Below are 26125 nucleotides of genomic sequence, written 5' to 3'. Positions count from 1 at the left end.
TATAGTCTAACCAAATAAATAATCATTTATTTTGCACAGGATAATTTGAACATGTCGTCCTGTTGTGGCCAACTTGACGACATCTACTGCAAGTAACTTTAGACCTTTTGAATTTTACATCAGCAAACCCTTTCCAGCGTTTAAGTTGTGATCTTCCTGCTGCTCTCTTTGGACCAGGCGGCATCAATTTAGGCTCTGAAACATAACTTGGTATATCCCATGTACTCTCGAATGGGAGAGGTTCAACAGGGATGACATATGTATCTTGAAAATTCTTCAAGCTATAAAAAGGAGAGCAATAATCTATTTCATGCAGTCTTCTGTATCTAAGAATTGCTATTCCATGCCCGCACGGTATCTTATCATTTTGAAATCTTCCATAACTACACATCTTAGTGTTTAAATTTACTATGTACCGCTTTGGTCCATCAACAACAACATGCATATCAACTGTTGATGGTATTACCTAACACACAAAAATATTGATCATTAAAATACTGTTACAAAAAAACAAGTCACAAAAAAAGGTACTGTTTATTCTACTTGGCAATTTATACTAAATTAATTCAATAATCATACTAATTGAATACATGAATAAATTTAAATAATAATGAATAAAGGGAAAATTATACTCTCATACTGCTAGATAAAGCAACATTTTTCTGGAGCATAAGATCATATTTTTTTGTAAGCTCTGATCTAGTTTTTGCAGCCTCCTCGTTGTGCTTATGAATCCATCTTTGAACTGTTACCCTCATAAATTCAAGAAGTGAAATCACTGGCAACCTCCTTGCTATCCTGTTAACATTATTCAAAGATTCGGCTACGTTTGAAGTCATGGTCCATGTTCGCTTACATTTTGAATATGCCCTTAACCACTTGCTATACCCGATATCATATAAATAATCTCTTATTCTTGGATCTATCTGGTCTATTCTTTGCATAATCGCCTCAAATTGTTGTATTGTATAAGCCTTTGCCATTGTAAAAAATAGTTTCTTCAAATCTTCAGTATTCCTATGGAAGTTCTTCAAAACATTACAGCATAAATGCCATATGCAAGCAAAATGTTCCAATCCAGGATATACTCTGGCAGTCCCTTTCCATATGCTCTCATTTCTATCTGACATAAAACACATGTTTTCCCTTTCTCTATATGCTTCCCTAAACTGTTCAAAGAACCAAGTCCATGATGCATCATTCTCAGAATCCACTATGGCATAAGCAAGTGGAAGTATGTGACCTGATGCATTAATTAAAACAAAATATCATACAAATTTATTGTTGATTATAAATGTAAAAGATTAAAAAAATACCTCCTGGATCCATAGTGCTTGCAGTCAACATTGTACCACCATATGCGCCTCTCAAAGCTGCCCTCATCAACAACTACAATTGGCCTACAATACTCCCAACCTCTAATACATGCTTCTAATGCAACAAATGCATATAAGAATTTATAACATTCCGTCCTTTCTAATTTTAAAACCGAACCAGGATATGCCTGCTCTAATATGTATAGATAACCTGAAATTTTTTCAGTTTTTACAGTTAATTTTATAATTATATAGTTGAACATTACAACACAACAAATATATTAGCTGGATAAAACATGGACACCAATTATATTCAAATTATATACAGAATGGATATTAATTGGATACAAAAAGGAAACCAAATGAATATTGTGAATTCAGTATGTAAACAAACTGCATGTCAGATTGTTGCATTGTTAAAATTCACACCAATTCAGTCAGTAATATAAAATACAAAATTTAGTTCTAAAAAAACTTGAAAGTTTGGCATATCGGCTGGATCTCCACGCACCAATTTTATCGCCTTTTCTTTAGCTCTCCAGGCCTACATGTATGTTAGCGCAACATCATACACTTTCAAAACGTCTTCCGCTATATCTTTTGGAGTGTATACAGTCGATGGATCAATAAATTTATCCATTATTAAAACAGCTACAACGTCAGTTATTCCCTGACGCCTTGCATACACTCTATCTCTAATGGAACAAGTGTGTTCCTCACAGTACTTTCTAATTTTAAATAGCTTCGATTGATTCAAACATGATGAGTTCATCATCCATGAACAATTATCAACAGGACACTTCAGGTAATAACTGTTTAAAAAACAAAAAAAAATCCATCAAAAACTGATATACCAAATACACTACAAAATAAATACACATTCAAACAATAAATAAAATCCTTACCAAGATGAACTAGAACGAGTCACAAGAAATCTGAATTTTTCCACAACTCCATAATGTCGCATAACCTCCATAAGTGTTTCTTTATCATTGTAAATCTGATTTTCAGTTATAAATAAATTAGAAAGGTCACTGATTACTCCATTTTCTTCATCAGTATTCTCATCGACAACTCCATCTAAATTCACTCCTATCAAGCGGATGGAGTGCTGGAGTATAAATCAAAGTTAGTTAGTGTTCTACTAACATCAGAATGTCTCCTATCCACAATAACTACAGAATCCTGATTATCTATTGCTATATTCTTCAAAGTTATGCACAATGGATATAGATTTCTTTTGATCTAAAAAAATCTGCACACCTACATCATTGTGGATACTAACAGGGGGACATCTATCACTAACTATATATTTTATCTCTATATTGTGAATATTAGCATCTATCATTAGCTGCGATGTTATCGCACTTACTAGACCACTATAAAAATTAGAATACTCATATATAATCCCCTCCATATGAAAATCAACATATTTCCCTGTTTCATTAAAAAAAACTAAAAATTAGTCTTACATAATACAAAAAAATAAAATTATACACACTTGTCATTATTTTTTCATACAAGAATCATTCAGACAGTAAACTACAAACATATTTAATTTAAGAAAATAAAACAGATTTCATACCTACTTAATACAAAATTCATACATCCAATCATCATTTATACCAAATTTATACATTTCTCATACCAAATAGTTCATTCCTTTCGCACAAATTTATACATAATTGACAAAACTTATATAAATAATAACATTTCACATTTCATACCAACTTAAAACATTTTTAATACACTTATTCAAACTTCAAAATTACTTTTTTTACTAACTAGTTAACACACTTTCATATTAACTTAAAACAACTGTCATATAATTCTTCAAAATTCTAAATAATATTTTTTAACATTACTGAATACACTTTCGTACCAAATCAATTATAATTACACTAACAAATTCATTCAAAACTATACATTCTAATTTATTTTTTCACGAAAAAAACCAGTAATCAATAATATTACAGAAACTTACCAAGAAAAAAACCATTTATCAATATGATGTCACTAAACCACTACCAAAAAACAGAAACTTACCAAGAAAATCACTAATATTACAATTTCACAACAAATAATAAGTATTATGAACAAAACGTATTGTTTATACAAAAAAAAATATCAAATTAAATATAGTGACGCTTTACAGTTTTATTTTTTTTCTATTTCATTGAAATCCAAATAAAAACAGTAAACAATTAAAAATACTCACCTGAATCAATCCATCTTCCACCATGTTTAATTAATATTGATACGTAGTTGTCCATCACAAAAAAAACACGTTTTTTCAACCAAAAAAAAATCAATTTGTTGCCAGTCTCAATTTCTGGAAGAAAATGAAGAGAGAGAAACATAAAAGAATAATGGATAAAATCTGATTTTTAAATTAATTTTAACAAATTGGAGTGAATTAAGGAAACTGAATATTCCTAATTAGTTTGAAATTCCTTAATTCATGCTAATTAATAATTATCTTAATTTAATTCAAACTTAAAAGCCATCCCTATTTCCGTTTTTTTTCATTTTTTCCTTCAGAAACGTTTTATTTTAATTTCTTTTTATCAGTTTATTCTTTTCAAATCAAATGTTTTTAATTATTAAAAATAACATTTTTTTTAATAATATGTTACAACCTGAAATTTTTAATGTTAAAAATTGAAAGTCTAAATCTACTGCTATAACTCGAAAATATTAGTATAATATATGTCATATTAAAAATTTTCACTTTCTGTAATATATAATTCATACTCATTGTATAAAAATAAATTGTAGGCCAATAAAATTGTAAGACATTTGATTTTTTCGAAACTATAAATGGGGAACCGTAACATAGCAAAGATTTGCAAACAAATTCATTTTGCATTACTATAGTTATTGTTCTTTACAAAAAAAAACAATTCAACTTTAGATTTTACCTTGAAACTGTGGATAGAAGTACAAAAATTCAAGCAACATTTTTTTGGTTGATCCAACTAATTAAACAAAATATGGGCTGATCAACTTTTTTGTCCAAAATTGTCAAAGTTCTATATAAAGCAATATTGTACAATATCTTTAAAGTGCCACTAATTTAAAGTATCAAAATACCCTTAAGAGCTATAAAGACATGTTGACTATCAACTATTTACTTGTAGACTCTTATTATTTATCACATTTTATCCGGGAGAAAATAAAAAATAAAAAGACAAATTAAATATATCATATGTAATTGCTATTTTTTTAATTTTTGCTTTGAATTTTGATTTTTTTTTGGTTACGAATAGTAGTAGTAGTACATAATTTATTGGTCCACAAGTTATTCAAGAAAAATCCAAACAAATACAAGGACCCATAGAAGTACTAAAATTTAATTGTAACTTTTTTGGCTGATCTAACTAATAAATAGAATATGGACTGAACTTTTTGTTGATCAAAATTATCAAAATAAATCTATATAATAATATTGCAAGATATTTTTAAAAGGGAAAAAGGACAAATATACCCCTAAACTATCTAAATGGTATGTAGATGTAATGACCCTCCAGGTCATTTTTAAATTAAAGAATTCATTTCATCGTTTAGAGCGTTCCTGTAGCGACCCCAAGTCATTTATGACTTGCTGGCACTGACTGTTCGGTCGCCTGGTCGTTCGTTTGGGTTTTAGGCCCGTTCTCCTGTTTTGGAGATATTTATAACTTGAAAAGTTGACTTTGGTCAACCTTCTTGGAAGACGTGCTCAGATGAAAATTCTGACAGCTAGGTTAGCTTCGGAAGATCGATTTTGGTCTAGAACGACCCTTTGTTCACTTCCCGAGACTTTAGATAGCAGTTGTGGAATCTGGCTNAAAACTAGAGCATATGTACCTTTATACTAACGGACATACACGTGTCATAATTTTATTCACCGATCCGACATTTATTAAATATGGGATCGACGGATAAGATTGCGCCACGTGTCCCTATTTAGTTTTCCGTTAGAGTGAAGGGCATATATGCTCTAGTTTTTGGACGGCAGATGCACCAATGTCCCAAAAGTTTGACGGGGTATCTGCATACCATTTACGATAATTCGGAGGTATATTTATCCTTTTTCCCTTTTAAAAATGCCAATAATTCAAAATATCAAAACTACTAGCAGCTTGTAGACTCTGACTGTATTAATATCTTGAACAAATGGTTGAACTGAAAGGATCATTTTGGACAACCTCCACCACAAATCAAACAAGAGATAAGATTACTTTGGTTTATGTGCACATCAACTATCTACACAAGTCAATATTACTCCTTTCTCCATTATTTTTTTCATTTTAATTTGATATTTTTAAAGAAATAATAAATAAATTAATAATTTAATCATATTATTTTTATTATTATAAATTATTTAAATATTGAGGAATGCATAGAATTTAATAATAAAAATAAAATAAAAATAAGATAAGAAATCATCTTTTGATTTTTAAATTGCATAAATAAAAGTAAGATATTTATTTTTACTATAATAGACAAATAAAACTAGACGAACGAAGTCGTCACAGTAGGCAGTGGCGGAGCCAGAATTTTCAATAAAAGGGTTTAAAATCTGAAGAAGTGAACACACAAACTAGTCGAAGGGGGTTCAACATCTATTATATATACCTAATTTTTTTTTTAATCATGTATATATAGTAATATTTTACGCCGAAGGGGATTCGGATGAACCCCTAAGAATATGTTTGGCTCCGCCCCTGACAGCAGGTGGAACGTTGTTGGGATATATAGACCTCTAATTACCACTTATTCATTTTAGATCATGGGTATGGACATGAAGCAAATGTTAGTGCCAAATGTGAATCTGAATTCTGGTCATGAAATGCCTGTTATAGGGATGGGAACAGCACCTGGCTTACCACAACATGATGAATTAGTGTCAACACTCATAGATGCCATTGAAATTGGTTATCGTCACTTTGACACAGCCGCTGTCTATGGCTCTGAGGAAGCACTTGGCCAAGCAGTGGCGGAAGCGATACAATGCGGACTCATTAAGAGTCGTGAACAAGTGTTTATTACGTCTAAATTATGGTGCACGGAAACTCATCGTGACCTTGTTCTTCCTGCCTTGAAAAGAACTCTTGGGTACGTAAATACTTTTTTTTTTCTTGTGCTTGGTTGAAAATCAATGGTCTATTTGTGATATACTCACCTTGTTCTAATTTTTAAGTGTTTTTAACTTTTTTTTTATTTGTTTTAAAAAAGTGTTTATATATACTTCCTCTGTTTCACAAAGAATGACCTTCTTTCCTTTTTAGTCAGTTTAAAAAAGAATGACCTTTTTTTGTAACATTTTAATTTTAGTTTTCCACGTGACATGTTTAAGGCCACAAGATTAAAGGGCAATTTTGTACATTTGACATAACTTTAATTTAGGACCACAGATTCAAAAGTTTTCTTTATTTTCTTAAATTTCGTGTCAAGTCAAACTAGATCATTCTTTGTGAAACGGAGGGAGTAATAAGTTTTTTAGTTTAATAAGTTTAAGTAGGGTGTCGAACTGATTTATGTTATTTTTTAAATAAAATTGTGGACTTTTATTTAAGTGTATAACCGTTCCGAACAATTGTGATGGTCTTTTTAATTTATGAAAAAAATAAAAAAAAATTCGAACCAAACCGAATAACCTTACATGTATGCAAATATATTTTATATATTAACAATATGTTAAATTTAAAATGTAGATATATTTTATAACATTTTTCAAATATAATATAAGTTAGGTCCCAGGCCTCTGGTGACTAGACGACTTTGAGTCTTTGCTCTTTAATTAACCTTTACTTAATTAGGTTAAAAAATAAAAGATATTGTAATAGATACTCTATCAAACAATACAACAAAACCTATCCAAACACTCCTATTAAATATTTAAGATCAAACAATACGGCAACAAGATTTTACATTCTTGTCTTTTTGGTGAAGAATTAAAGTGTCTCTTTAAGAACATATTTGTGAAAGAAATATATTAATAGTAGTATATTTTGAGGTGATATTTTAAGAGTAAAAAAAACCAAAAATTAATCGAACCGTACCAATAACGAAGAGATGCCAATATGATTGGGATGATTTTAAGAAGTCTAATTTTGGTTATATATTATAAATTACTCAAAAATTGGGATGATATAATTTTAAAAAAATAACTGATCGAACCGTACCATTGACATCCCTAAGTTTAAGATATGAGATTTAAAGGAGTATATACATCTTTAATATAAAATGAGCAAAATTTAAAAGACTATCTTTATTTTTAAAACTAGTGAATTTATCTGCATTACGCGCGATCTAAAAAAGTATCATATAATTTATAAGCAAAATATTTAATTAAGATAGAAGAGATAATATTTAAAAAGTAGTACTTTTCGTGAGTAGTTTGTGTGTAGTCAATAAATAGTAAAAGAACTTTAGAACAACAATTAGTTTTTGATCAAGCTTTTTCAAAGTGTTTAATTTCAGCAAGTAACTAATTATACTAATAAATTTACCTGAATTTATCCATATTACTTATATTACTCTTCATCTATCACAACCTGAAAATTAAAGTAAATGAAGAGCTCAATGGTAGGAAATTATTATGAACAATGAAAGTTAATAAGTTCTAAAAATATTTTAAATAATTAATGAAAAAAGAAGAAGCTAAACGTTATAAAACAACACATTTAACGGCCAGGAGAAGCTATCTAACGTGAGGAGGTGAAGAGTTTCCACTTCCCATCAATTAATAACACGGAATATGTAGTACGCACAAAGTGCTCACCCAAAGGGCAGAGACTGTGGCAAAGGTTATAACAACTACGGATTATTCTGGGGTTCCAAAAAAAACACGAAATACGTAAAGGATGAAAATAGAGAGGAATCAAAGCAATCCCCTCTCACTGGTACATCTCTATCTGTCTCTCGGATACATCCCTCTCCTCTCTAGTACATCCTTTCCCCTCTCGGATACATTTCTCTCCTATCACTACAACAAATTCGATTATCATGGACAAATAATTTCATCATTTATAAATCATATTTTGTCACTAAAAATTTTGTGAGACGAAAAATAATTCGTCACTAAATATGTGTCTCTAAAATTATACAAAGACGATTTAGTGCTTCGTCGCTAAAAGTATTATATTAACTACAAAAAGAAAAATCGTCCCCAAATGCTTAAACATTTGTGACAAATTCATTTGTCGTAAAAAGTATATTTTTTTGTAGATAATAGTATGTTTTGTCACTAAAAAGGTTATTACTACTGACAACATTATATCGTCGCTAGTTATTTTACTTCAATCAGTGACGATATTAATTGTCTCTAAAATTATATGCATTTCATAGTTGAACAAAATCTAATTTCGTCACTAATGACTATATTTTATATACCAAAAATTGTTTTGTTATTAAATGTATTAATTAGGGACAATTTTATTAATAATTAACGAAAGGACTCTGTCTATTTCTTATAAAACACTTATATTATTCTTTTTGTAAGTTGTCACTTGTAATTATGAACAATTGTAGCAAAAAAAAAATTATATTTAGCTATGAATTTTTTTCGTAGCAAATAGTTGAATCATTCACTACAAATTTTAAGTCGTCGCTATTTAACACCTTACATATTTTGTGACAATTTTTTTGTTGTCACTAAATCACAGATTGATTAGAGACAATAAAATCTTTGTCACCAATTATTTATACTATTAGTGACGGAAATAAATATCATAATTAAAGCTAAATTCTTATAGCTAAAACTTATAATATTTAACTACGAATTCTAATTTGTCGATATTGTAACAACATATTTTTTTAGATGAAATTTTTTTGGGTAAAAAAATCAATAAATTTTAAGACAAAATAATTTGTCATGAATTAGATACATTATTAGTGACGAAATAATGTTTCACCGATAACTTTAAATTCGTGAGTAACACTACTTAACAAATGGCGCCAATTAATTTTTTGGTGGGAAACTTTAGTAGACGAAACTTTGCTACGGATTTTTATGTTTCGTCACTAAAAGTATGTGTCTCATATATTTAAGCATGAAAAGTAAATTTTGTCACTAAAAGTGAACAATTAGTGACGAATTTGATGTCATAGCTAATAATTTCGTAGCTATATATCATATTTATTGTAGTGTATATATCTGGATATCTGTTGATGTATCCGGAAGTTCAGTGATGTATTCGAAATCCATAAATATTCAGAGATTCTTGTAATTTGAAAAATAGCAGGGAAATAATGTAATTAACTCTTAACACTATATGATTTATGTAAATTATACTTTAAAAAAAATATATATTGGGCTGAAATACTACAAAACCATATCTAGTGAAAATTCACTAAGTGAAATCTTGGAAGAGTAGAGTGTATGCAGACTTACTATACCTTGTCGAGGTAGAGAGACTATTTTCAAAAGACCTTGGCTCAAGTGCACCAAATTCAAGTAAAAGAGGAAGAAAACAATGAACCAAGCATAACAGTAATATGAAAAGCAGTACTATAGAACCTACAAGAAAGAAACTATAAATATCAACAACAAAGCAGTATAATAACCGAAACACATACACAACATATGACGATAGATAACAAAAGCAAGGCAAGAAAACACTCCACCCCTATAAATTAACCTTCCACCTATACGCAACTTTCACTCCTTCCTATCTAGAGTCATGTCCTCGATAATATTGTTAAAGAATGAATAAAGTCCCATATTGGTGGTTAATGAGATGGATGGACTCCTTATAAGACTTGGGCAATCCTCCTCCCTTTGAGCTAGTTTTTGGGGTGTGAGTTAGGCCTAAACCCTAATTTAACATGGTATCTGAGCAAGGTCCATATCTCACCCAATGTTGAGCCCCCAAAAAATAAAAATTGTCTATGCACTGGGCGTGAGGTGGAGTGTTAAAGAATGACAAAAGTCCCACATTAATGGTTAATGAGATGGGTGGACCCCTTATAAGGCTTAGACAATCCTCCTTCCTTTGAGATAAATTTTAGGGTGTAAGTTACGTCTAAGACTTAATTTAACAAATATGAAGTTGCGTCATGTCATATCTTATCACTTCTCTCAATACTTTTTTAGCCTACCTCTACCCTTGGTGTATTCCGTCTGACCAATCTCTTGTACCTCCTCACAATGGCATCTACGCACCTCCTTTTCATATTCCCAAACCATCGATCTCAGTTTTACTTCCCTCATTTTATCTGTCATAGAGGTCATTCTCACTTTTTTCCCGAATAACCTCATTTCTTATTTTGTCGCTCCTAGTACAATATAGACTGATGTGGATAGTGATTCATATATTACATCTAAACCTACTTGTTTGAAGTTGAAACATAATTATAATTTTTGATGAAACTCGACAGATAAGTACATGGTGTAATTAATTATAAGTCAATGAATCTTAATCCTATTAATTGTAATTTGTAGGAGGCTGAATATGGATTACTTGGATTTATACCTAATACATTTGCCAGTGACATTGAAGAAGAAGGTTAATAGTAATGATGATGAAGCAAGGATTGACAAAGAGGATATAATTCCATTTGACATGAGAGGGACATGGGAAGGCATGGAAGAGTGTTGTAGGTTAGGTCTGGCCAAGTCTATTGGTGTCTCCAACTTTACATGCACTAAGCTCTCTCAAATCCTACACTATGCTACCATTCCTCCTGCAGTTAACCAGGTAAATAAGTTTATTCTTCTACTTACTTTTTGTGTTTGGTAAATAAACCGAAAATATTATCTTAAAACATGCATTAATATATAAGTTGACTCAGTAGGAAAGTCATTTTTTCGAAATTTTAACTAAACAAACATGAAATTTAAAAATACTTTTTGAAGAATATTTTTCCTCCATATCAAACACGCCCTTAGTTATAAATCACTAGGTGATAATACTTTATCCGTTTTAATTTGTTTAATCTATAGGATTAAGAATATTATGTGAAAAATTGAAATTAAAGAATTGCTGGAAAAGAATAACTAGAATCCATATTTTTGAAATCGAATAAAAAGAAAAACAGGTCACATAAATTGAATACTCCTAATATTTTACAGGTGGAAATGCATGTTGCATGGAGGCAAGAGAAGATGTTAGAGTATTGCAAGGAAAAAGGAATACATGTGAGTGCATGTATTGCAAGGAAAAAGGAATACATGTGAGTGCATGGTCTCCACTCGGAGCTAATGGGATAACTCCTTGGGGCACCCATTCTGTTATGGAGAGCCCTGTCCTTAAAGATATTGCCATTCACAAACACAAGAGCGTTGCTCAGGTGAAAATGCATTGATAACATCCCTAAATTCGGCATAAATTATTAGTTTCATTTCCGAATTATATTATTGATAGCTTGAAAAATATCTTTTTACTTGATTAACTAAATTTTAATACATCCCTGATCTTACAACATGAGTGAAATACATTCCTAAATTCTCTCAAAGTTTTGAGGTGTTATCAACATTTCTCTTGGCATTTTATTAAGAGTCGTGTGCTACTAGAAGAGTTTGAGACTACTTGCTATATCATGTGACAGATCTGGGGTGTATCTAAGTTTAATTGTCAAGTAGAGGGATGTTTTTAAGATTGTCAATAATTCTGGAATGAAACTAATAATTTGTGTGAAGTTTAGAAGTGTTCAATACTTCTCTCATTATTTGGTCATATATACTCACACATTGAGATTAATTCCAAGAAAATCTTTACACAATATATTGACTTTATCTAATTAGCCTATGTTACAAATATTTATAGGTGGCGTTAAGATGGGTATATGAGCAAGGAGCTAGCGCAATAGTGAAGAGTTTCAACAAGGACAGGATGAAAGAGAACCTACAAATTTTGGATTGGGAACTAAGTAATGAAGAAATAGCTCAAATTCAAGAGATTCCTCCTTGCACCGGATTCAAAGTTGACATGGTTTTAGTTCATCCAAATGGACCATACAAATCTGCCCATCAATTCTGGGATGGCGAGATATAGAAGTCATAATATTACTTTTGTTTTTTGGTAAACAAGATAATAATATTAATAAAACTTAATGTGCACCATTACAATATGACAGAGCGGTGAAACCACTTCTTAGTATGCGGGTAGGGGGTGATTACTATATATATTACAAAAGTTTTTTTTTTTTTTTTTTTTTTTTTTTTTGCAGTAGAAGACTTGATTAGTCTAACAAAATTGTTCCTTCCTTATCTACTTTCAACTTCCTTGCCACAAACAAAGGTGGAACTTCCCAGTTCACAAAAGATATAGTTGCTGATAAGTTAGACCCTCCTTAGCTAGTGCATCTGCCACTTGATTTTCCTTCCAGAATCTATGCTGAATTGATGAAGTAGCGCCCTGCCATCAGATTTGATGTTAAAGTAAGATGGATGGTCATTTTGTAGATAGAGGATGATTTCTTTGCAGTTTATATCAATCTGGATTGGGGTGAAATTATTCTTTCGAGCAATAATCACCTCTTGAAGTAGTGCACAAAGTTCTGCTTGAATTGTTGTTTGTCCCGAGTGGCCATATACCCATAAACCCTGTTATCCAATTGCCTTCCAAGTCTCTGATGACTCCACCTATACCACCTTTAACGTTGTTTGTGTTGATTGAACCGTCGGTATTCAATTTAAACCCTATATTGGGTGACAAAGGTTCCTTTGTATTTTTGTTATTGTTTTTTCCTTCTAGTGAGAGCAAAGTATTCAGCAGCATGCAACATGCAAAGTAAGATGGATGTACGTTTGATTTTAAGATTCTGAAGGTACTCCAACTATCCATCCATAGGGACATATTCTAGGATCCATTTAGTTTCAGCTATATAGAGTTCCCATCCCGTGACAATGTTTTTCCATATTCTACTATGGGACTGTTTGGATGCCGCATTTGTATCAAAACAGTCGTTTTTAGTATATTTTTTAATGAATGTGGATGTCTACAAGGCATCCTGATTATTGTAGGCTCACCAAGCTAGTTTTGCCACGAGGGCTTTATTTTTGGTTCCACATTTTTGGATCCCCAGTCCCCCTCCCTCTCTTTTTTGGTAGGCTCACCGTGTCTAGGGGTGACAAAATTAAGCCCACCCAACCCATTTAGGTTTTGGGTTGGTTATTGATCCGCCCATTTGTTAGCTCAATCTATCTCAACCCAACCCATTGAAAATTGGGTAACCCAAATTGATTTTTGAGAAATCTTATCCAAATATTATTAGAAAACTTTTTATTTTATTTTATATGTTATATATAGTTATAATAAAGAATTTTTTTTTTTTATTAGGTACTAAAAACTTATAAAATAACAAATAAAACTATTAAACTTAGTAAAAATTGGGCGGGTTGGGTTATGACTCATTACTAACCTATTACCTAACCCGTTTTGACCCAACCAATTTTGGCCCAAACACATTTGGGTTGGGTTGGGTCTTGACCCATTTATTGTAACTATTTTGACCCGCCCAAATTTAACCCAACTCGCCCAATTGTCACCCCTAACCATGTCCCGCATTATCAAATGGAGTTTTCGCTTACTGTTAGTGGTTTCCCACATGAAATTCCGCTGAATTCTATCAATCTTATTTGTAATAATTTTAGGAAAGCTAGTGAAATGCATTATGTAGATAGGTATGTTGTTAAAGCAAGCCTGGGATAGAGTTTCCCTTCTCACCATGTTAAGGAATTTCATTTTTCATCATATAAGACTTGTATGGACATTATCTATAATAAATTGGTAATCCTTTTTCGTAGGTGTTTCCTGCAAGATTGGAACGCCCAAATATTTCCCAAAGGATGATCCTATATTGATTCTCATGGATGTTTGGATAAGATTTATATGGGTAGTTGAACAATTTTTGGAGCATAATATTTTGGATTTGGAGTAGTTTATTGTTTGACCCGATGCGTTAGAGAAAACCTCCATGATTCTCATTATATTCGTGGAGCTATTTGGATTTTCTCTAGACATTAGTACGAGGTCATCTGCGAAAAAGAGACGAGAGAGGTTAGGCCCCTTCTTTGAAATCTTTATTGGTTTTCAAATTTTATTTTGGACTGTTGTATCAATGTCACGTGATAGCAACTCCATACACAAAATGAAACTGTACGGTGAGAGGGGGTCGCCTTGCCTAAGGCCTCTTGATGGTTTGAAGAAATTTATTCTATCTCTATTCAGGGGCGGACCCACGTGTTGCCCAGGGGTTCACCCGAACCCCCTCAAAAAAAATTACACTGTATATATAAGGTGAATTTTCTGGATTTATGTGGATATATATATTTTGAACCCCTCAATGACAAGGTGAAGGAGATAGCTCAGTGGCAGCTCCCTTCAAAGTTAAGCTTGACGTCCAGGGATCAAATCCCTGGGTTAGCATTTTATTTTTTTGTTTTTACTTTCAGTTTTTTTTTTTTTTTTGTTCCAGTTCCGATTTTAATGTTTTTTTTTTTTTTTAATAAAACGTGCTAAAATGTGGTGTTAAACCCAAAAAATTCAAGGGCCCCAACTCCCATACATCCATAATCCCATTCCTAAAAGCTAATAACTATTTCACTTTTCAAATCCCTAAATCACTTTCTTGTTCTTCCCCAACTCAAAACTCAAATATTAAAATCATCTCCCATAATATTTTATTGTTGATTGTTTCATACTTGATACTTCATGCTTGAATCTCACATTCAATTCGAAATGAAAAATCAAAACTCATGCTTATTGCTTAAAAGGTAAAAGCTTTTTGCTCTTCTTCTTCTTTTCTTTCAATTTTCAAGAAATTAAATGGGTCTTTATTTTTTAAGGTTGTAGACTTGTAGTATCTCTGATTATCTGAAGTGGAGGCTCAAAGCTAAAATTAAAAGGATTGATTGTTTGTCTTTTCTCCAAGGTAAGCTTTTCTCTCAATTTTCTTGAAAAGTTCATCTTTCTTGATTGAATATTGACTATCTTCATTTTAAATTGTGAAATTTTTTTGATTGTTTTTTTCTATTCTTTCTTTGATAGTCGTAACTAGATTGATAAACCATTTGAATTTTGATGGTAATATCTAATGTAATTTGTAAAAAGTTATCTTTAATGCATTTAACAATTAACTATTTTGTATAGATTCATAGTCAATGGAGAAGTACTTTTTGAAAGTATCAAATTCAAGTTCTATTACTCAGAATCAACCTAACCGGGAAGAAAATACTAACCATTTGGAAGTACCATCACACTCTTCTCAAGAATTTGATTTAAGTTCTTTAAAGGCTGATCCGGGTGAAAGAACTCAAATTTTGGAATTTCATCCAAATCACCGTGACGCTATTAGAAGAGCTTATCTCCAAAAAAAACCTTGTCAACCTCTATTAAGAGAGTTTCCACAAACAAACATCTTTGGAGATGTGCGTCGTTTTAATCATAAATGGTTTGATGAATTTCCTGATTGGTTAGAGTATAGTATAAGTAAAGATGCAGCCTTTTGTTTGTATTGTTATTTATTCAAGCAAAATAACAATCTTCAAGGCGGAGGTGAAACATTTTCGAGTGTGGGATTTAGAAGTTGGCATAAAAAAGCTAGTTTGCAAACACATGTTGGTGGGCATACTAGCATTCACAATCAGTCAAAAAGAAAATGTGAAGATCTAATGCGACAACAACAATCCATACATGCTTCATTTGAGAAACAATTTAATCAAGATAAGCACGGGTATCAAATCCGCTTAGCAGCTTCAATTGATGTAGTAAGACTTCTTGTGAGACAAGGCTTGGCATTTCGAGGTCATGATGAATCTAAATTATCACTTAACAGAGGTAATTTTCTTGAGATTCTTTCATTTTATGCCCAAAAGTGTGATGAAGTTCGTAAGTTTGTATTGGAAAATGCTCCTCAAAATGACCAAATGACTTGTCCAAAAATTCAAAAAGATATTGTAATTGCTTGCAAGATTGAAACAATTAAGGGCATCATAAAGGAACTAAATGGTGATTATTTTTCCTTATTGGTTGATGAATCTTTTGATGTTTCACGCAAGGAGCAAATGGCGGTTGTTTTACGATATGTTGATAGAAGAGGATTTGTGATGGAGAGACTTCTTGACATTGTTCATGTTAAAAATACTAGTGCTTTATCTCTAAAAGAAGCAATTGTCAATTTACTTTCTCAACATTCCTTGAGTCTATCTTATGTGCGTGGACAATGCTATGATGGAGCAAGTAATATGCAAGGTGATATCAATGGCCTTAAGATGTTGATTAAGAAAGAAAGTAGATCGGCTTATTCCATACATTGTTTTGCTCATCAACTTCAATTAACTCTTGTTGGTGTTTCTAAAAGATGTCTTCAAGTTGGAGAACTTGTTCACTTGGTTTCAAATATTTTTAATGTTTTGGCGGCTTCTTATAAACGTATGGATGATTATCGAGAATCTCAAAAAAAAAAAATTCAAGAAGCTTTTGATATGGGTGAGCTTAAAACGGGTAGAGGCTTGCATCAAGAAGTTGGTATTTCTAGAGCTTGCGATACTCGTTGGGGATCTCACTTCAAATCTTTTAATTGTTTTATTCTCAAGTTTGGTACAATTATGGACATTCTTGATAATATTGTTGAAACTGCACATTCTATGGATGAAAGATCCAAGGCAACAGGATATATCAGAATTGCTCAAACTTATGAGGTTGCATACATGTTGCATTTGATGAAAGAAGTTTTAGGAATTACTAATGATCTTAGTACATGTTTACAAAAAAAGGAGCAAGACATTGCAAATGCCATGCTACTTGTTAAAGTGGCCAAGAGAAGACTACAAGAGTTGAGGGAAAATGAAAGATGGGATTTATTTGTTATTGAGGTTTCTGCATTTTGTATCAAGTATAATATTGTGGTGCCTAATTTTGATGAGCCGTATGTTAATTCTGGAAGATCACGGCGTAAATCTGCTGATTATACTGTTTTTCATCATTATCGTGTTGAAGTATTTTGTAAAATAATTGATTGGCAATTGCAAGAACTCAATGATCGTTTTGATGAGGTAACAACCGAGTTGCTTTATGGAGTTGCTTGTTTGAATCCGGTAGACTCATTTTCAAGTTTTGATATCCAGAAAATAATGAGAATGGCTGAATTATATTCTGATGACTTTGATGAACTTAGCATGTGTGCACTTGAGAATCAACTAGCAAATTACATTATTGATGTCAATGATATCGATAAAAGGTTCTCTCATTTACATGGGCTTTGTGATCTTTCAAAAAGATTGGTTCAGACAAAAAAACATTCATGTTATCCTCTTGTATTTCGTTTGGTGAAATTCGCTTTGCTTATGCCAGTTGCCACTGCACCCGTTGAAAGAGCTTTTTCGGGAATGAAATTTATTAAGAATGAGTTGCGAAGTCAAATGAATGATGACTTCTTGAGCGGTTGCATGGTTCCTTTTATGGAGAAGGATGTGTTTAAGGATGTTTCAACGGATGATATTATTTTGTCTTTTCAAGCAATGAAACCTCGTCGAATAGTATTGTAAACGTGTTTGAGAAGTATTAGCACTGACCTTTTTTTGGAGTTTGTAGTTAGCACTCTAGTCCTAGAGTGAGACATTACGAAGTGCTAATTTTTTTTTTGTTCTAGTTAGCTCCATTTTTTGCTCTACTTAGCATCCTAGTTCTAGATTGACATATTGTAAAGGGCTAACTTTTTGTTTCACTGTAATCACTCATGTTAGTTTCAGATTTCTTGTAATGAAACCAACTTTTTGTACCAATAAACTATATACTACTACTTCCTTGAAATTTTATTTTGTTGACTTATTTACACGTTTATACTTTTATTTTTCGAACCCCCTGAACGAAAATTTTGGGTCCGCCACTGTCTCTATTAACCATAACTGCAACGCTACTAGTTGTGATACAAGACATTATAAGGTTTGTAATATTGGCAGGAAAGTTGAAGAAGAGAAGGGTTTTTCTAATAAAGGACCATACTAATTTGTCAAAAGCTTTTTCTAGATCTATTTTGATGATTGTGTTTGCTTGTTTCCCTTTTATCTTTTGGAAGTGGTGGATTACTTTTTGAAGAATTATAGCATTGTCCGTTGCTTGACAATTTTTTAAGAAGCTCGATTGGCATGAGCCTATTATTTTGTTGATAAAGGGGCTAAGACTCTATGCTATAATCTTAGTGATGATTTTATACGTTGTATTACAGAGTCTTATAGGTTGATAGTTATTTAGATAGAGTGAACTTTTTACTTTGGGGATTAGGCATATGAAAGTATCATTAATTTCTACGGAAATTTCTTCGTCTTCGGATGATTTTAAACATAGATCCATTATTGATTTTTCTACTGTGTTCTAGTATTTGTAAAAAGAAGGGGTGAAGACCATCCGGTCCTGGAGCCTTAAAAAACCTAGAAGGAGTTTACTGCATTATGGATTTCTGCAACATCAGGGGTCGTCCTAAGGCAGGGGAAATCGATGTTGTGTAGGCATTATTGCGGAGGATCAGTAAATATTGTCGACATCTTATGGTTAGTGTAGAATAATTTGTAATAAAAGTTGTAGGTCATTTTTTTGATGGAATCTAGATCATACTGCCAAGAACCATCTTTGTTTTGGAGGGCTATACACTACTAAAAAAACAGTGAATACCGACCTAAAAATTTCCGACCTCAAATGGAGGTCGGTAATTTCCGACCTCCAGAGGTCGGTATTTACAAGTAATCGGTTTTTATGCAAAATAAAGCGGGAAAACCAAATTCCGACCTCCGGAGGTCAGAATTTTTCCCGGAAAAAATGAATTACAATAAAAATACCGACCTCATGAGGTCGGTATTTTTTATATTTAATTGAGAAAATAATACCGACATCAAGAGGTCGGTTTTTATTGTAATTCATTAAAAATTCTGACTTCAGGAAGTCGGAATTTTTTCTCAATTAAATATTTTATAATTCCGACTTCCGAATGTCGGTAGTATGTAATTAAAATACCGACCTCATGAGGTCGATATTTTTATTTCATCTAATTCTATTAATTAAAGCGACATCCGGAGGTCGGTATTTTTATTTCATCTAATTACTATTAATTAAAGCGACATCCGGAGGTCGGTATTTTTATTTCATCTAATTACTATTAATTAAAGCGACATCCGGAGGTCGGTATTTTTATTTCATCTAATTACTATTAATTAAAGCGACATCCGGAGGTCGGTATTTTTATTTCATCTAATTACTATTAATTAAAGCGACATCCGGAGGTCGGTATTTTTATTTCATCTAATTACTTTTAAAAGCGACATCCGGAGGTCGGTTTGCGGAAAGCGGGAAAACCAAATTCCGACCTCTGGAGGTCGGAAATTTTCTCGGAAAAAATGAATTACAATAAAAACCGACCTCTTGATGTCGGTATTAAAAAAATAAATAAATAACAATATTTTATTTTTTCTCAATAGGTTTTGTGTAAAATAAAAAACAAAAAAAATTATAATACCGACTTCCGTATGTCGGTAAAATTAAATAGTAAAAATAAATTAATATAAAATACCGACCTCATGAGGTCGGTATTTTTTATATTTAATTGAGAAAATAATACCGACATCAAGAGGTCGGTTTTTATTGTAATTCATTAAAAATTCCGACCTCCTGAGGTCGGAATTTTTTCTCAATTAAATATTTCATAATACCGACTTCCGAATGTCGGTAAAAATTAAATAGTATGTAATTAAAATACCGACCTCATGAGGTCGGTATTTTTATTTCGACTATTAAGTAAAGCGACATCCGGAGGTCGGTGTTTTTATTTCATCTAATTACTTTTAAAAGCGACATCCGGAGGTCGGTTTGCGATTTGTGGGTAAACCAAATTCCGACCTCAAGAGGTCGAAATTTTTCACAGAAAATTAGCCACCAACAACAGTTCAAGGTTTAAAATAAAGATAGACGATGCAGTAGGTATAATACGTTTAAATAAATAATAATACGTTTAAATAAAAACAGTAAAGTATAAATAAATAATAATACGTTTAAATAAAAACAGTAAAGTATAAGAAATAATTGAGTTGTTTGTAAAATAATTGAGTTGTTTGTAAAATGTAATAGGCCGCGTTTGTAAATATAGGTTGTAAAATCCTACTCAGTACTCCCTCTTCCTACTCCGTTATCTTGTTTGTAGTGATTTGTTACTAAATCTATGTAATTTCTCTCAAAATTACTTGTTTTTTTTTTTTTACTCTGTTCATCTCTTTTCCTTAATCCATGTTCTTAGCACCTGCTTCTTTAACCACACCCTGAGACACAGTCCTTTCGGTTTCATAACCATGGTGGACTTTCAACTTCCCTAGGCATTTACAGGTTAATCCATCGGGGTTACTAAGAAGATAAGGAACTAACCATTTACTAAGAGTAATTTAAGCATTATATAAACATTATAGTAACATTATATTAAACATAATAATACAATTATAGTATCTACAGGATATAGGGAGAAAATTACGAAGATCTAGAAAAAACTAATAACTACTTACATGATAATGGCCGGAATGAGGTTTCCCTTTCGGGAGTCCCCGAGTGACCTTGCAGCTACTTGAAAATTAAAGCACTCTCACACTTTGTACACAAACACTTACTCGCTCTTTTTTTTTTTCTGAAAGGGAAGGGGAATATGTAAACTATTACAATCTCAAACTTCTTTACTTGATGCTCTTCTTACACTTCGCTCCGCTCTTCTTCTTGCAACATGACTCTTATTTATTGTAGAAGTCCATGTGGATTTGAAATTCGGATTTCAATTCTTAAAAGCTTTCGGGTGCTCTTTGAGCCCCAATGTCACATGGCTTTGTGAAACCTTTTTTGAAATTGAGTGTCCTTCTTTTGTCTTCTTGCGATAGTGGAGTTGTCTTTATTAGTAGTGGATATGTAGTGGAGTAGTAGGTGGAGTCTTCTTTATTATAATGGCTTGTGATGTCACTGCTTACTTATTTGTTTGTCTTCTTGTGATGATGTCATTGCTTATGTATTTCTTAGGTATCCAGGTTGTGTAGTGTTACAGAATCAAAACTCATCCCCGAATCATTGTCTTCATTTGGGTCGTAATGTTGATTAAATTGGTCTGATAAATTATTTTCGTCACTGCTACTCTCTATGTCTTCGTGGTTGGAAATTGCTGGATCTGGCTTTAAATTTTCTCGTATAATTTTTTCTTGTACCTCATTAGTCTTTTCTGTGAGTAATTTGTAAAGAGAACTTTTTATTATTTTTTCTATCCTTTTATTATTATTATTATTATTATTATTATTATTATTTTTTCTTTTTTGGAGGAGGAATCCTTTTGTCCTTTTACTTGTTTCTGCCATTGTATTGAAACTTGCCGGCAGAATTCTTACACTTTTTGGTAAAGTGTCAACCATTAACGGATTTCATGAGTCTTTACCCGCTACCGTTTGAACGGGACTAGCTGTACCTTTAGCTGGCACAATAGCTTTTTCTACATTCGTTGGGGAATGTACACCCGTCTTATCCATTTTGTAGTGAGATGGAGAACTCTTACCTTGATCGGTATTTCCAAGTAAAAATCTTATCCTCTCTTGTAATGAGTGGATATGTTGTGTCATTTTTCCTTTTTCTGTTTCTAGTCTTTCGATAGTCTGATTTAGTCTTTTGAATCCTTCCGTCATTGAGGAACAATGATCGCAGAAAATTATTTTGTTTGTGTCTTTCTGAATATTGTATTGCAAAGATGGTCTTGAAATTTGTCTCAAAGCTGGGCTTATGAAATAGTTAGGCCCGAGTGTTCCTCTGGCATAGTCTAGTGCTTCATTCAAATTAGTGAATCCCTTAAAAAGTGGGGTAGGAAAGTCTTTAATTGAATCTACTACTTCTATCCATGTCTGAAATACTCCCTATAACTTTCCTTGGACTACTACATAAAATCTGAATTTTTTGTCTTCATTTTTGTCCGTAAAGTAATGGCTTAATAAGTTTACTACTGACACGAAATAACTGTTGTATCGAGGAATCTTGTTGTATGCTATCCATAGGTTGTCTATTAAGCATCTTTGAGGTCTATCTATCTTCGTTTCTGGTTTTACCCTGAAACTTAGATTAGATGGAGGATAGAAAATTAAATTTTGTTTTCCAAAATATATTCTTTCCATGCTCGTTGTATTTTGTCTTGTTTGTGGTTGAAATAAAGTATTTTCTAAGAGAGTCTGCAACAAGTCTTTGTCTTTTTGTCCACTTGAGCTTGAACTGGATGCTCTGTCTTTATTTGTACTCATGCTGAAAACAAATAGTTAGTTTTCATAAGTCTGCTTAGTTGATCTGCTAAAGAATTGTTTTTTCCCTTTATATGTTCTAAAGATATATTGTATATTGAGAAAAAATTTAACCATCTTCTTTTACTACTATTTTTTCCCTCTATTTTTTGGTGGAATTTTACAATAGCCTCACAATCTGTTCTTACCAAAATTTCTTGTTTATTAATAATGTATAATTTAAAACTATTTAATCCATATATAACTGCTAAAATTTCTGCATCTATGCTACTCATATTTCCTTTTTCTTTGTATTTTCCACTGTGATAAGCGCAAATTTTTTCGTCTTTTTTATCTCCATATTTATTGTTTTTTGTTTTCAAAACTGCCCCCCATCCTTCGAGGCTTCCATCTGTTTCTACTATTGGGTAATCTGTTTCTAGTGGGACGACTAAATCTGGTATATCTTTAACCATTTGTTTGAGTTTTTGTACTAGTTTTATGTCTTCTATATTAAAAGTCTTTTGTCCATGACTTCCTGTTTTAGAGTATAGGGGTCCTGCTACCTTTCCTAGATCTTTGATGAAACTTCGTGTATAATTTAGTATTCCTAGAAATTTTTGTAAGTCTTTAGTATTGTCTAATTTATCAGGCATGTCTAGAACCTTTTTTGCTATATGGGGTTGTAATTTTATCTTTCCATTTCCAATTTCTACTCCTAAGAATTTTATAAGAGTCTTACATAATTCCATTTTCTTCTTGCTAATTATAATTCCATTGTCTACGAACAGTTTGAATACCGTTTGTAAATGTCCTAGATGTTCATTGGTATTATTACTAAAAACTAAAATATCGTCTACGTAAACTAAAATAAAGTTTTTATAGTCTCTAAATATATTATCCATCTTTCTTTGAAAGATCGGAGGGGCTGTTTTTAAACCGAAGGGCATTACCAACCATTTGAAATGTCCTTCTGGGCAGGTAAAAGTTGTCCACTCTATGCTATCTTCATGCATTTTGACTTGCCAATATCCGGACTTATAGTCAAACTTACTAAAAATTTTTCTTCCTTGTATCCGATTTATTAGTTCTGATTTGTCTGGCAATTTATATCCATCCATTCTAGTGTTGTCATTAAGTATTTTATAGTTTATTACCATCCTAGCTTTTCCTCTAAGTATTTCATTGTGATTTCATACCATGAATGCGGCCGACCTATGCTTTGAAGTTGACCTTCTTATTACTCCTAGATTTAATAATTCTTTTATTTGATCTTCAAATTCCCTCAGGTCTTCATTCGTGGATTCTATGAAGCAGTTTTAACAGTATATTCTGGGTTAATAATATCAAGTCTGCAGGTTATATGATTGGCTTCCCAGTGCTTCAGGGGTCTTTCTCCAATTATTTCTAGTTTATCTAAGATGGAAATTACTTCGTCTAGGTCCTTCTGGTTTTTTATAACTCCTATATGTTGTAATCCTTTCTTAAAATTATAAAGTTCAGTATTTATTTCTATTAAATCATAGTTTTTCTCTAGTTGTATATCAGATAAACTTAATTCTAAAAGTTCAATTTCTTTAATGTCTTCCTCTTCTGTAATAACATGTAATTTAGTACAGTTACATTCTTTCCCTTTACTACATTTTAATGTATTTGTATTATCAGTATTTTTAACATACCTTGATTTTGTAGGAACTGGCTCTGTTGTTATGGAGGTTTGAGTCATGTTTTTAGAAAATATTACTCCATCTCTAGTGAGGAGACAACTTCCGTTATTATGTAATAAGAAATCTAAGCCTAAAACAAAGTCTATCCTAATATTTAAATCTCTAACCCATATTTTTTCTAATTTATAATTTGGTTTATAGAAGTCTGCGCATGTGTTTAAAAAACTTATTTGAGCATTACTAACATAATGTTTGTATATATTTGAAGATCCGTCCATTTGCATGGCGCTTTGTGGTTCGGGAAAATCCTTTATTATTTCTGTAGGTAGGATATTTCTATTTATTATACTTTTTGTACATCCCGAGTCTACTAGAGCTAAGGTTTCTATTTCATAGTTTTGGATTCTTATTCTTGTTAATATTTTGATAGTATTGATCTTTTTGTCTTCATTACAAATTAATCCTTCAAACGATTTGTATTTTTCATTTAAGAGCTCAATTTCTTCCTTTTCTTCTACCTCTTCTTCTACCTTTTCTTTTCCTTTTTCTAATTTATTTATTCTGTCTTCTAAATTATCAATCCTTTTTTCTAAGGACATTAATGTTTTTTCTTTTATGCTTATGGTTTGGTCTATAACTTTAATGTTAAATATTTTATTGATGCACATGAGGCATCCTTCTATATAGCAATTCGTGCATTTGGCTCTTCTGTTTTTACTGGGATATCCTGTACAATTAAAACATTTTTGGCTATCTAAACCTTTCCCTTTTGAAAATTGCTGATCGCAATGTATATTAACAAACGTAAAATCTTTGATGTCTAATTTTTCTAATCCTATCTCATTTATTAAAGTTTCTTCTTCTGAATCAGACGAGTCGTGTTGTCTTCTTTCTAAAGCATCTATACTAATTACCGAATATATACTTTCATTATCTGACATGTATTCATCTACATTTATCAGGGTTTCTTGGAAATCTTCTATGAGTTGGGAGTTTCTCGTTCTACTATTATTTCTTCCTGGACAAGTGTTAGCTAGATGTTCTTCACTTCCGCATGTAAAACAAGATAGTCTATTTTTATAGATTCTATTATTATTATGTTTTCTTACATGTCTATCTTTATTTAGATAAGGCTTTTTTGCCGTAGATTTTCTTAGATAATATTTTTTCTTTGGTCTGTAGTCTTGGTTATTTTGATATTTTCTTCTATATTTCTTATTTGGTGTATTTTGATCATAGCTTTGTGTTGTATATATATTTTTACAAAAACCAGTCTCATTTTGCTTTAATTGTTTTTGTATTTGTATATTTGTACACTTTTCTTGTAATATTTCCATAACATGTTGTATTTTATGTCCGATAGACCAATTAGCATTTGAATTTTGCATAACTCCTTCTCTTTTGCTCCATCTCTCTTCTATTTCTCTTCCTAATGCTCCAGGGAGTTTATTAAAAAGCTTTTTTCCTAAGCTTTGATCAAACGCATTGCCGCTTATAGCACATAAATAGAAATAATCTTTTAAAATGTTTTTGATATGGCTCCAATTTGTAATGCTAAGTTGTTCTAACTTTATTAATGCATTCTTTTGTAATACTACTAATCCGCTATTAGGGTCTTCTCCTGTTATTAGGCTGTGTATTTTATTAGTGAAATTATACGGATTTGGTCCCATATTTACTATTTCTTGGAATTCTTGAGGGTAAGTTACCTTGTATGCTTCCCACATTCCTTTGATTGATTCTCCTAAAAAGGTTTTCATGTATCTATACATAGTTTCTGCATCTGTTTCACTATAATGATGTATGTAATCTGCTACTACTATTCCTTTCCATACATCTATTATTGAGTTCCACAATTGAGGATCATGAGCTGCTATATTTAATATCTTTCCTCTATCTCCTCCATCTTGAAGCTTGATAGGGGCTTCTATTGGCATTCTTAT

General features: G+C 31.7%; 3 protein-coding genes and 1 pseudogene across 3 annotated transcripts in view; 3 read left to right on the top strand and 1 right to left on the bottom strand.

The window, feature by feature from the left end:
* The window catches only part of LOC125862319 (cytochrome c1-2, heme protein, mitochondrial-like), a 924866-nt gene that overhangs the window by 143719 nt on the left and 755022 nt on the right, over positions 1 to 26125 (top strand). The gene's annotated exons all lie outside the window — the stretch shown is intronic.
* Positions 1 to 26125, top strand: part of LOC125862338 (uncharacterized) — a 533211-nt gene that overhangs the window by 95586 nt on the left and 411500 nt on the right. The gene's annotated exons all lie outside the window — the stretch shown is intronic.
* On the bottom strand, positions 23 to 3558 carry LOC125862756 (uncharacterized; annotated as a pseudogene).
* Positions 6091 to 12448, top strand: LOC125862318 (methylecgonone reductase-like). Its single transcript, XM_049542366.1, has 5 exons — positions 6091 to 6416; positions 10747 to 11002; positions 11377 to 11453; positions 11489 to 11594; positions 12071 to 12448. Exons 1-5 carry the CDS (start codon positions 6091 to 6093, stop codon positions 12296 to 12298), a joined length of 993 nt encoding a protein of 330 aa, XP_049398323.1. The 3' UTR covers positions 12299 to 12448.

The sequence above is a fragment of the Solanum stenotomum genome, chromosome 4 (genome assembly GCF_019186545.1).
Source record: "Solanum stenotomum isolate F172 chromosome 4, ASM1918654v1, whole genome shotgun sequence".
NCBI classification, from domain to species: Eukaryota; Viridiplantae; Streptophyta; class Magnoliopsida; order Solanales; family Solanaceae; genus Solanum; species Solanum stenotomum.
Note: the sequence above shows the minus strand (reverse complement) of the source record. Positions and strands in the feature narration are given on the sequence as shown.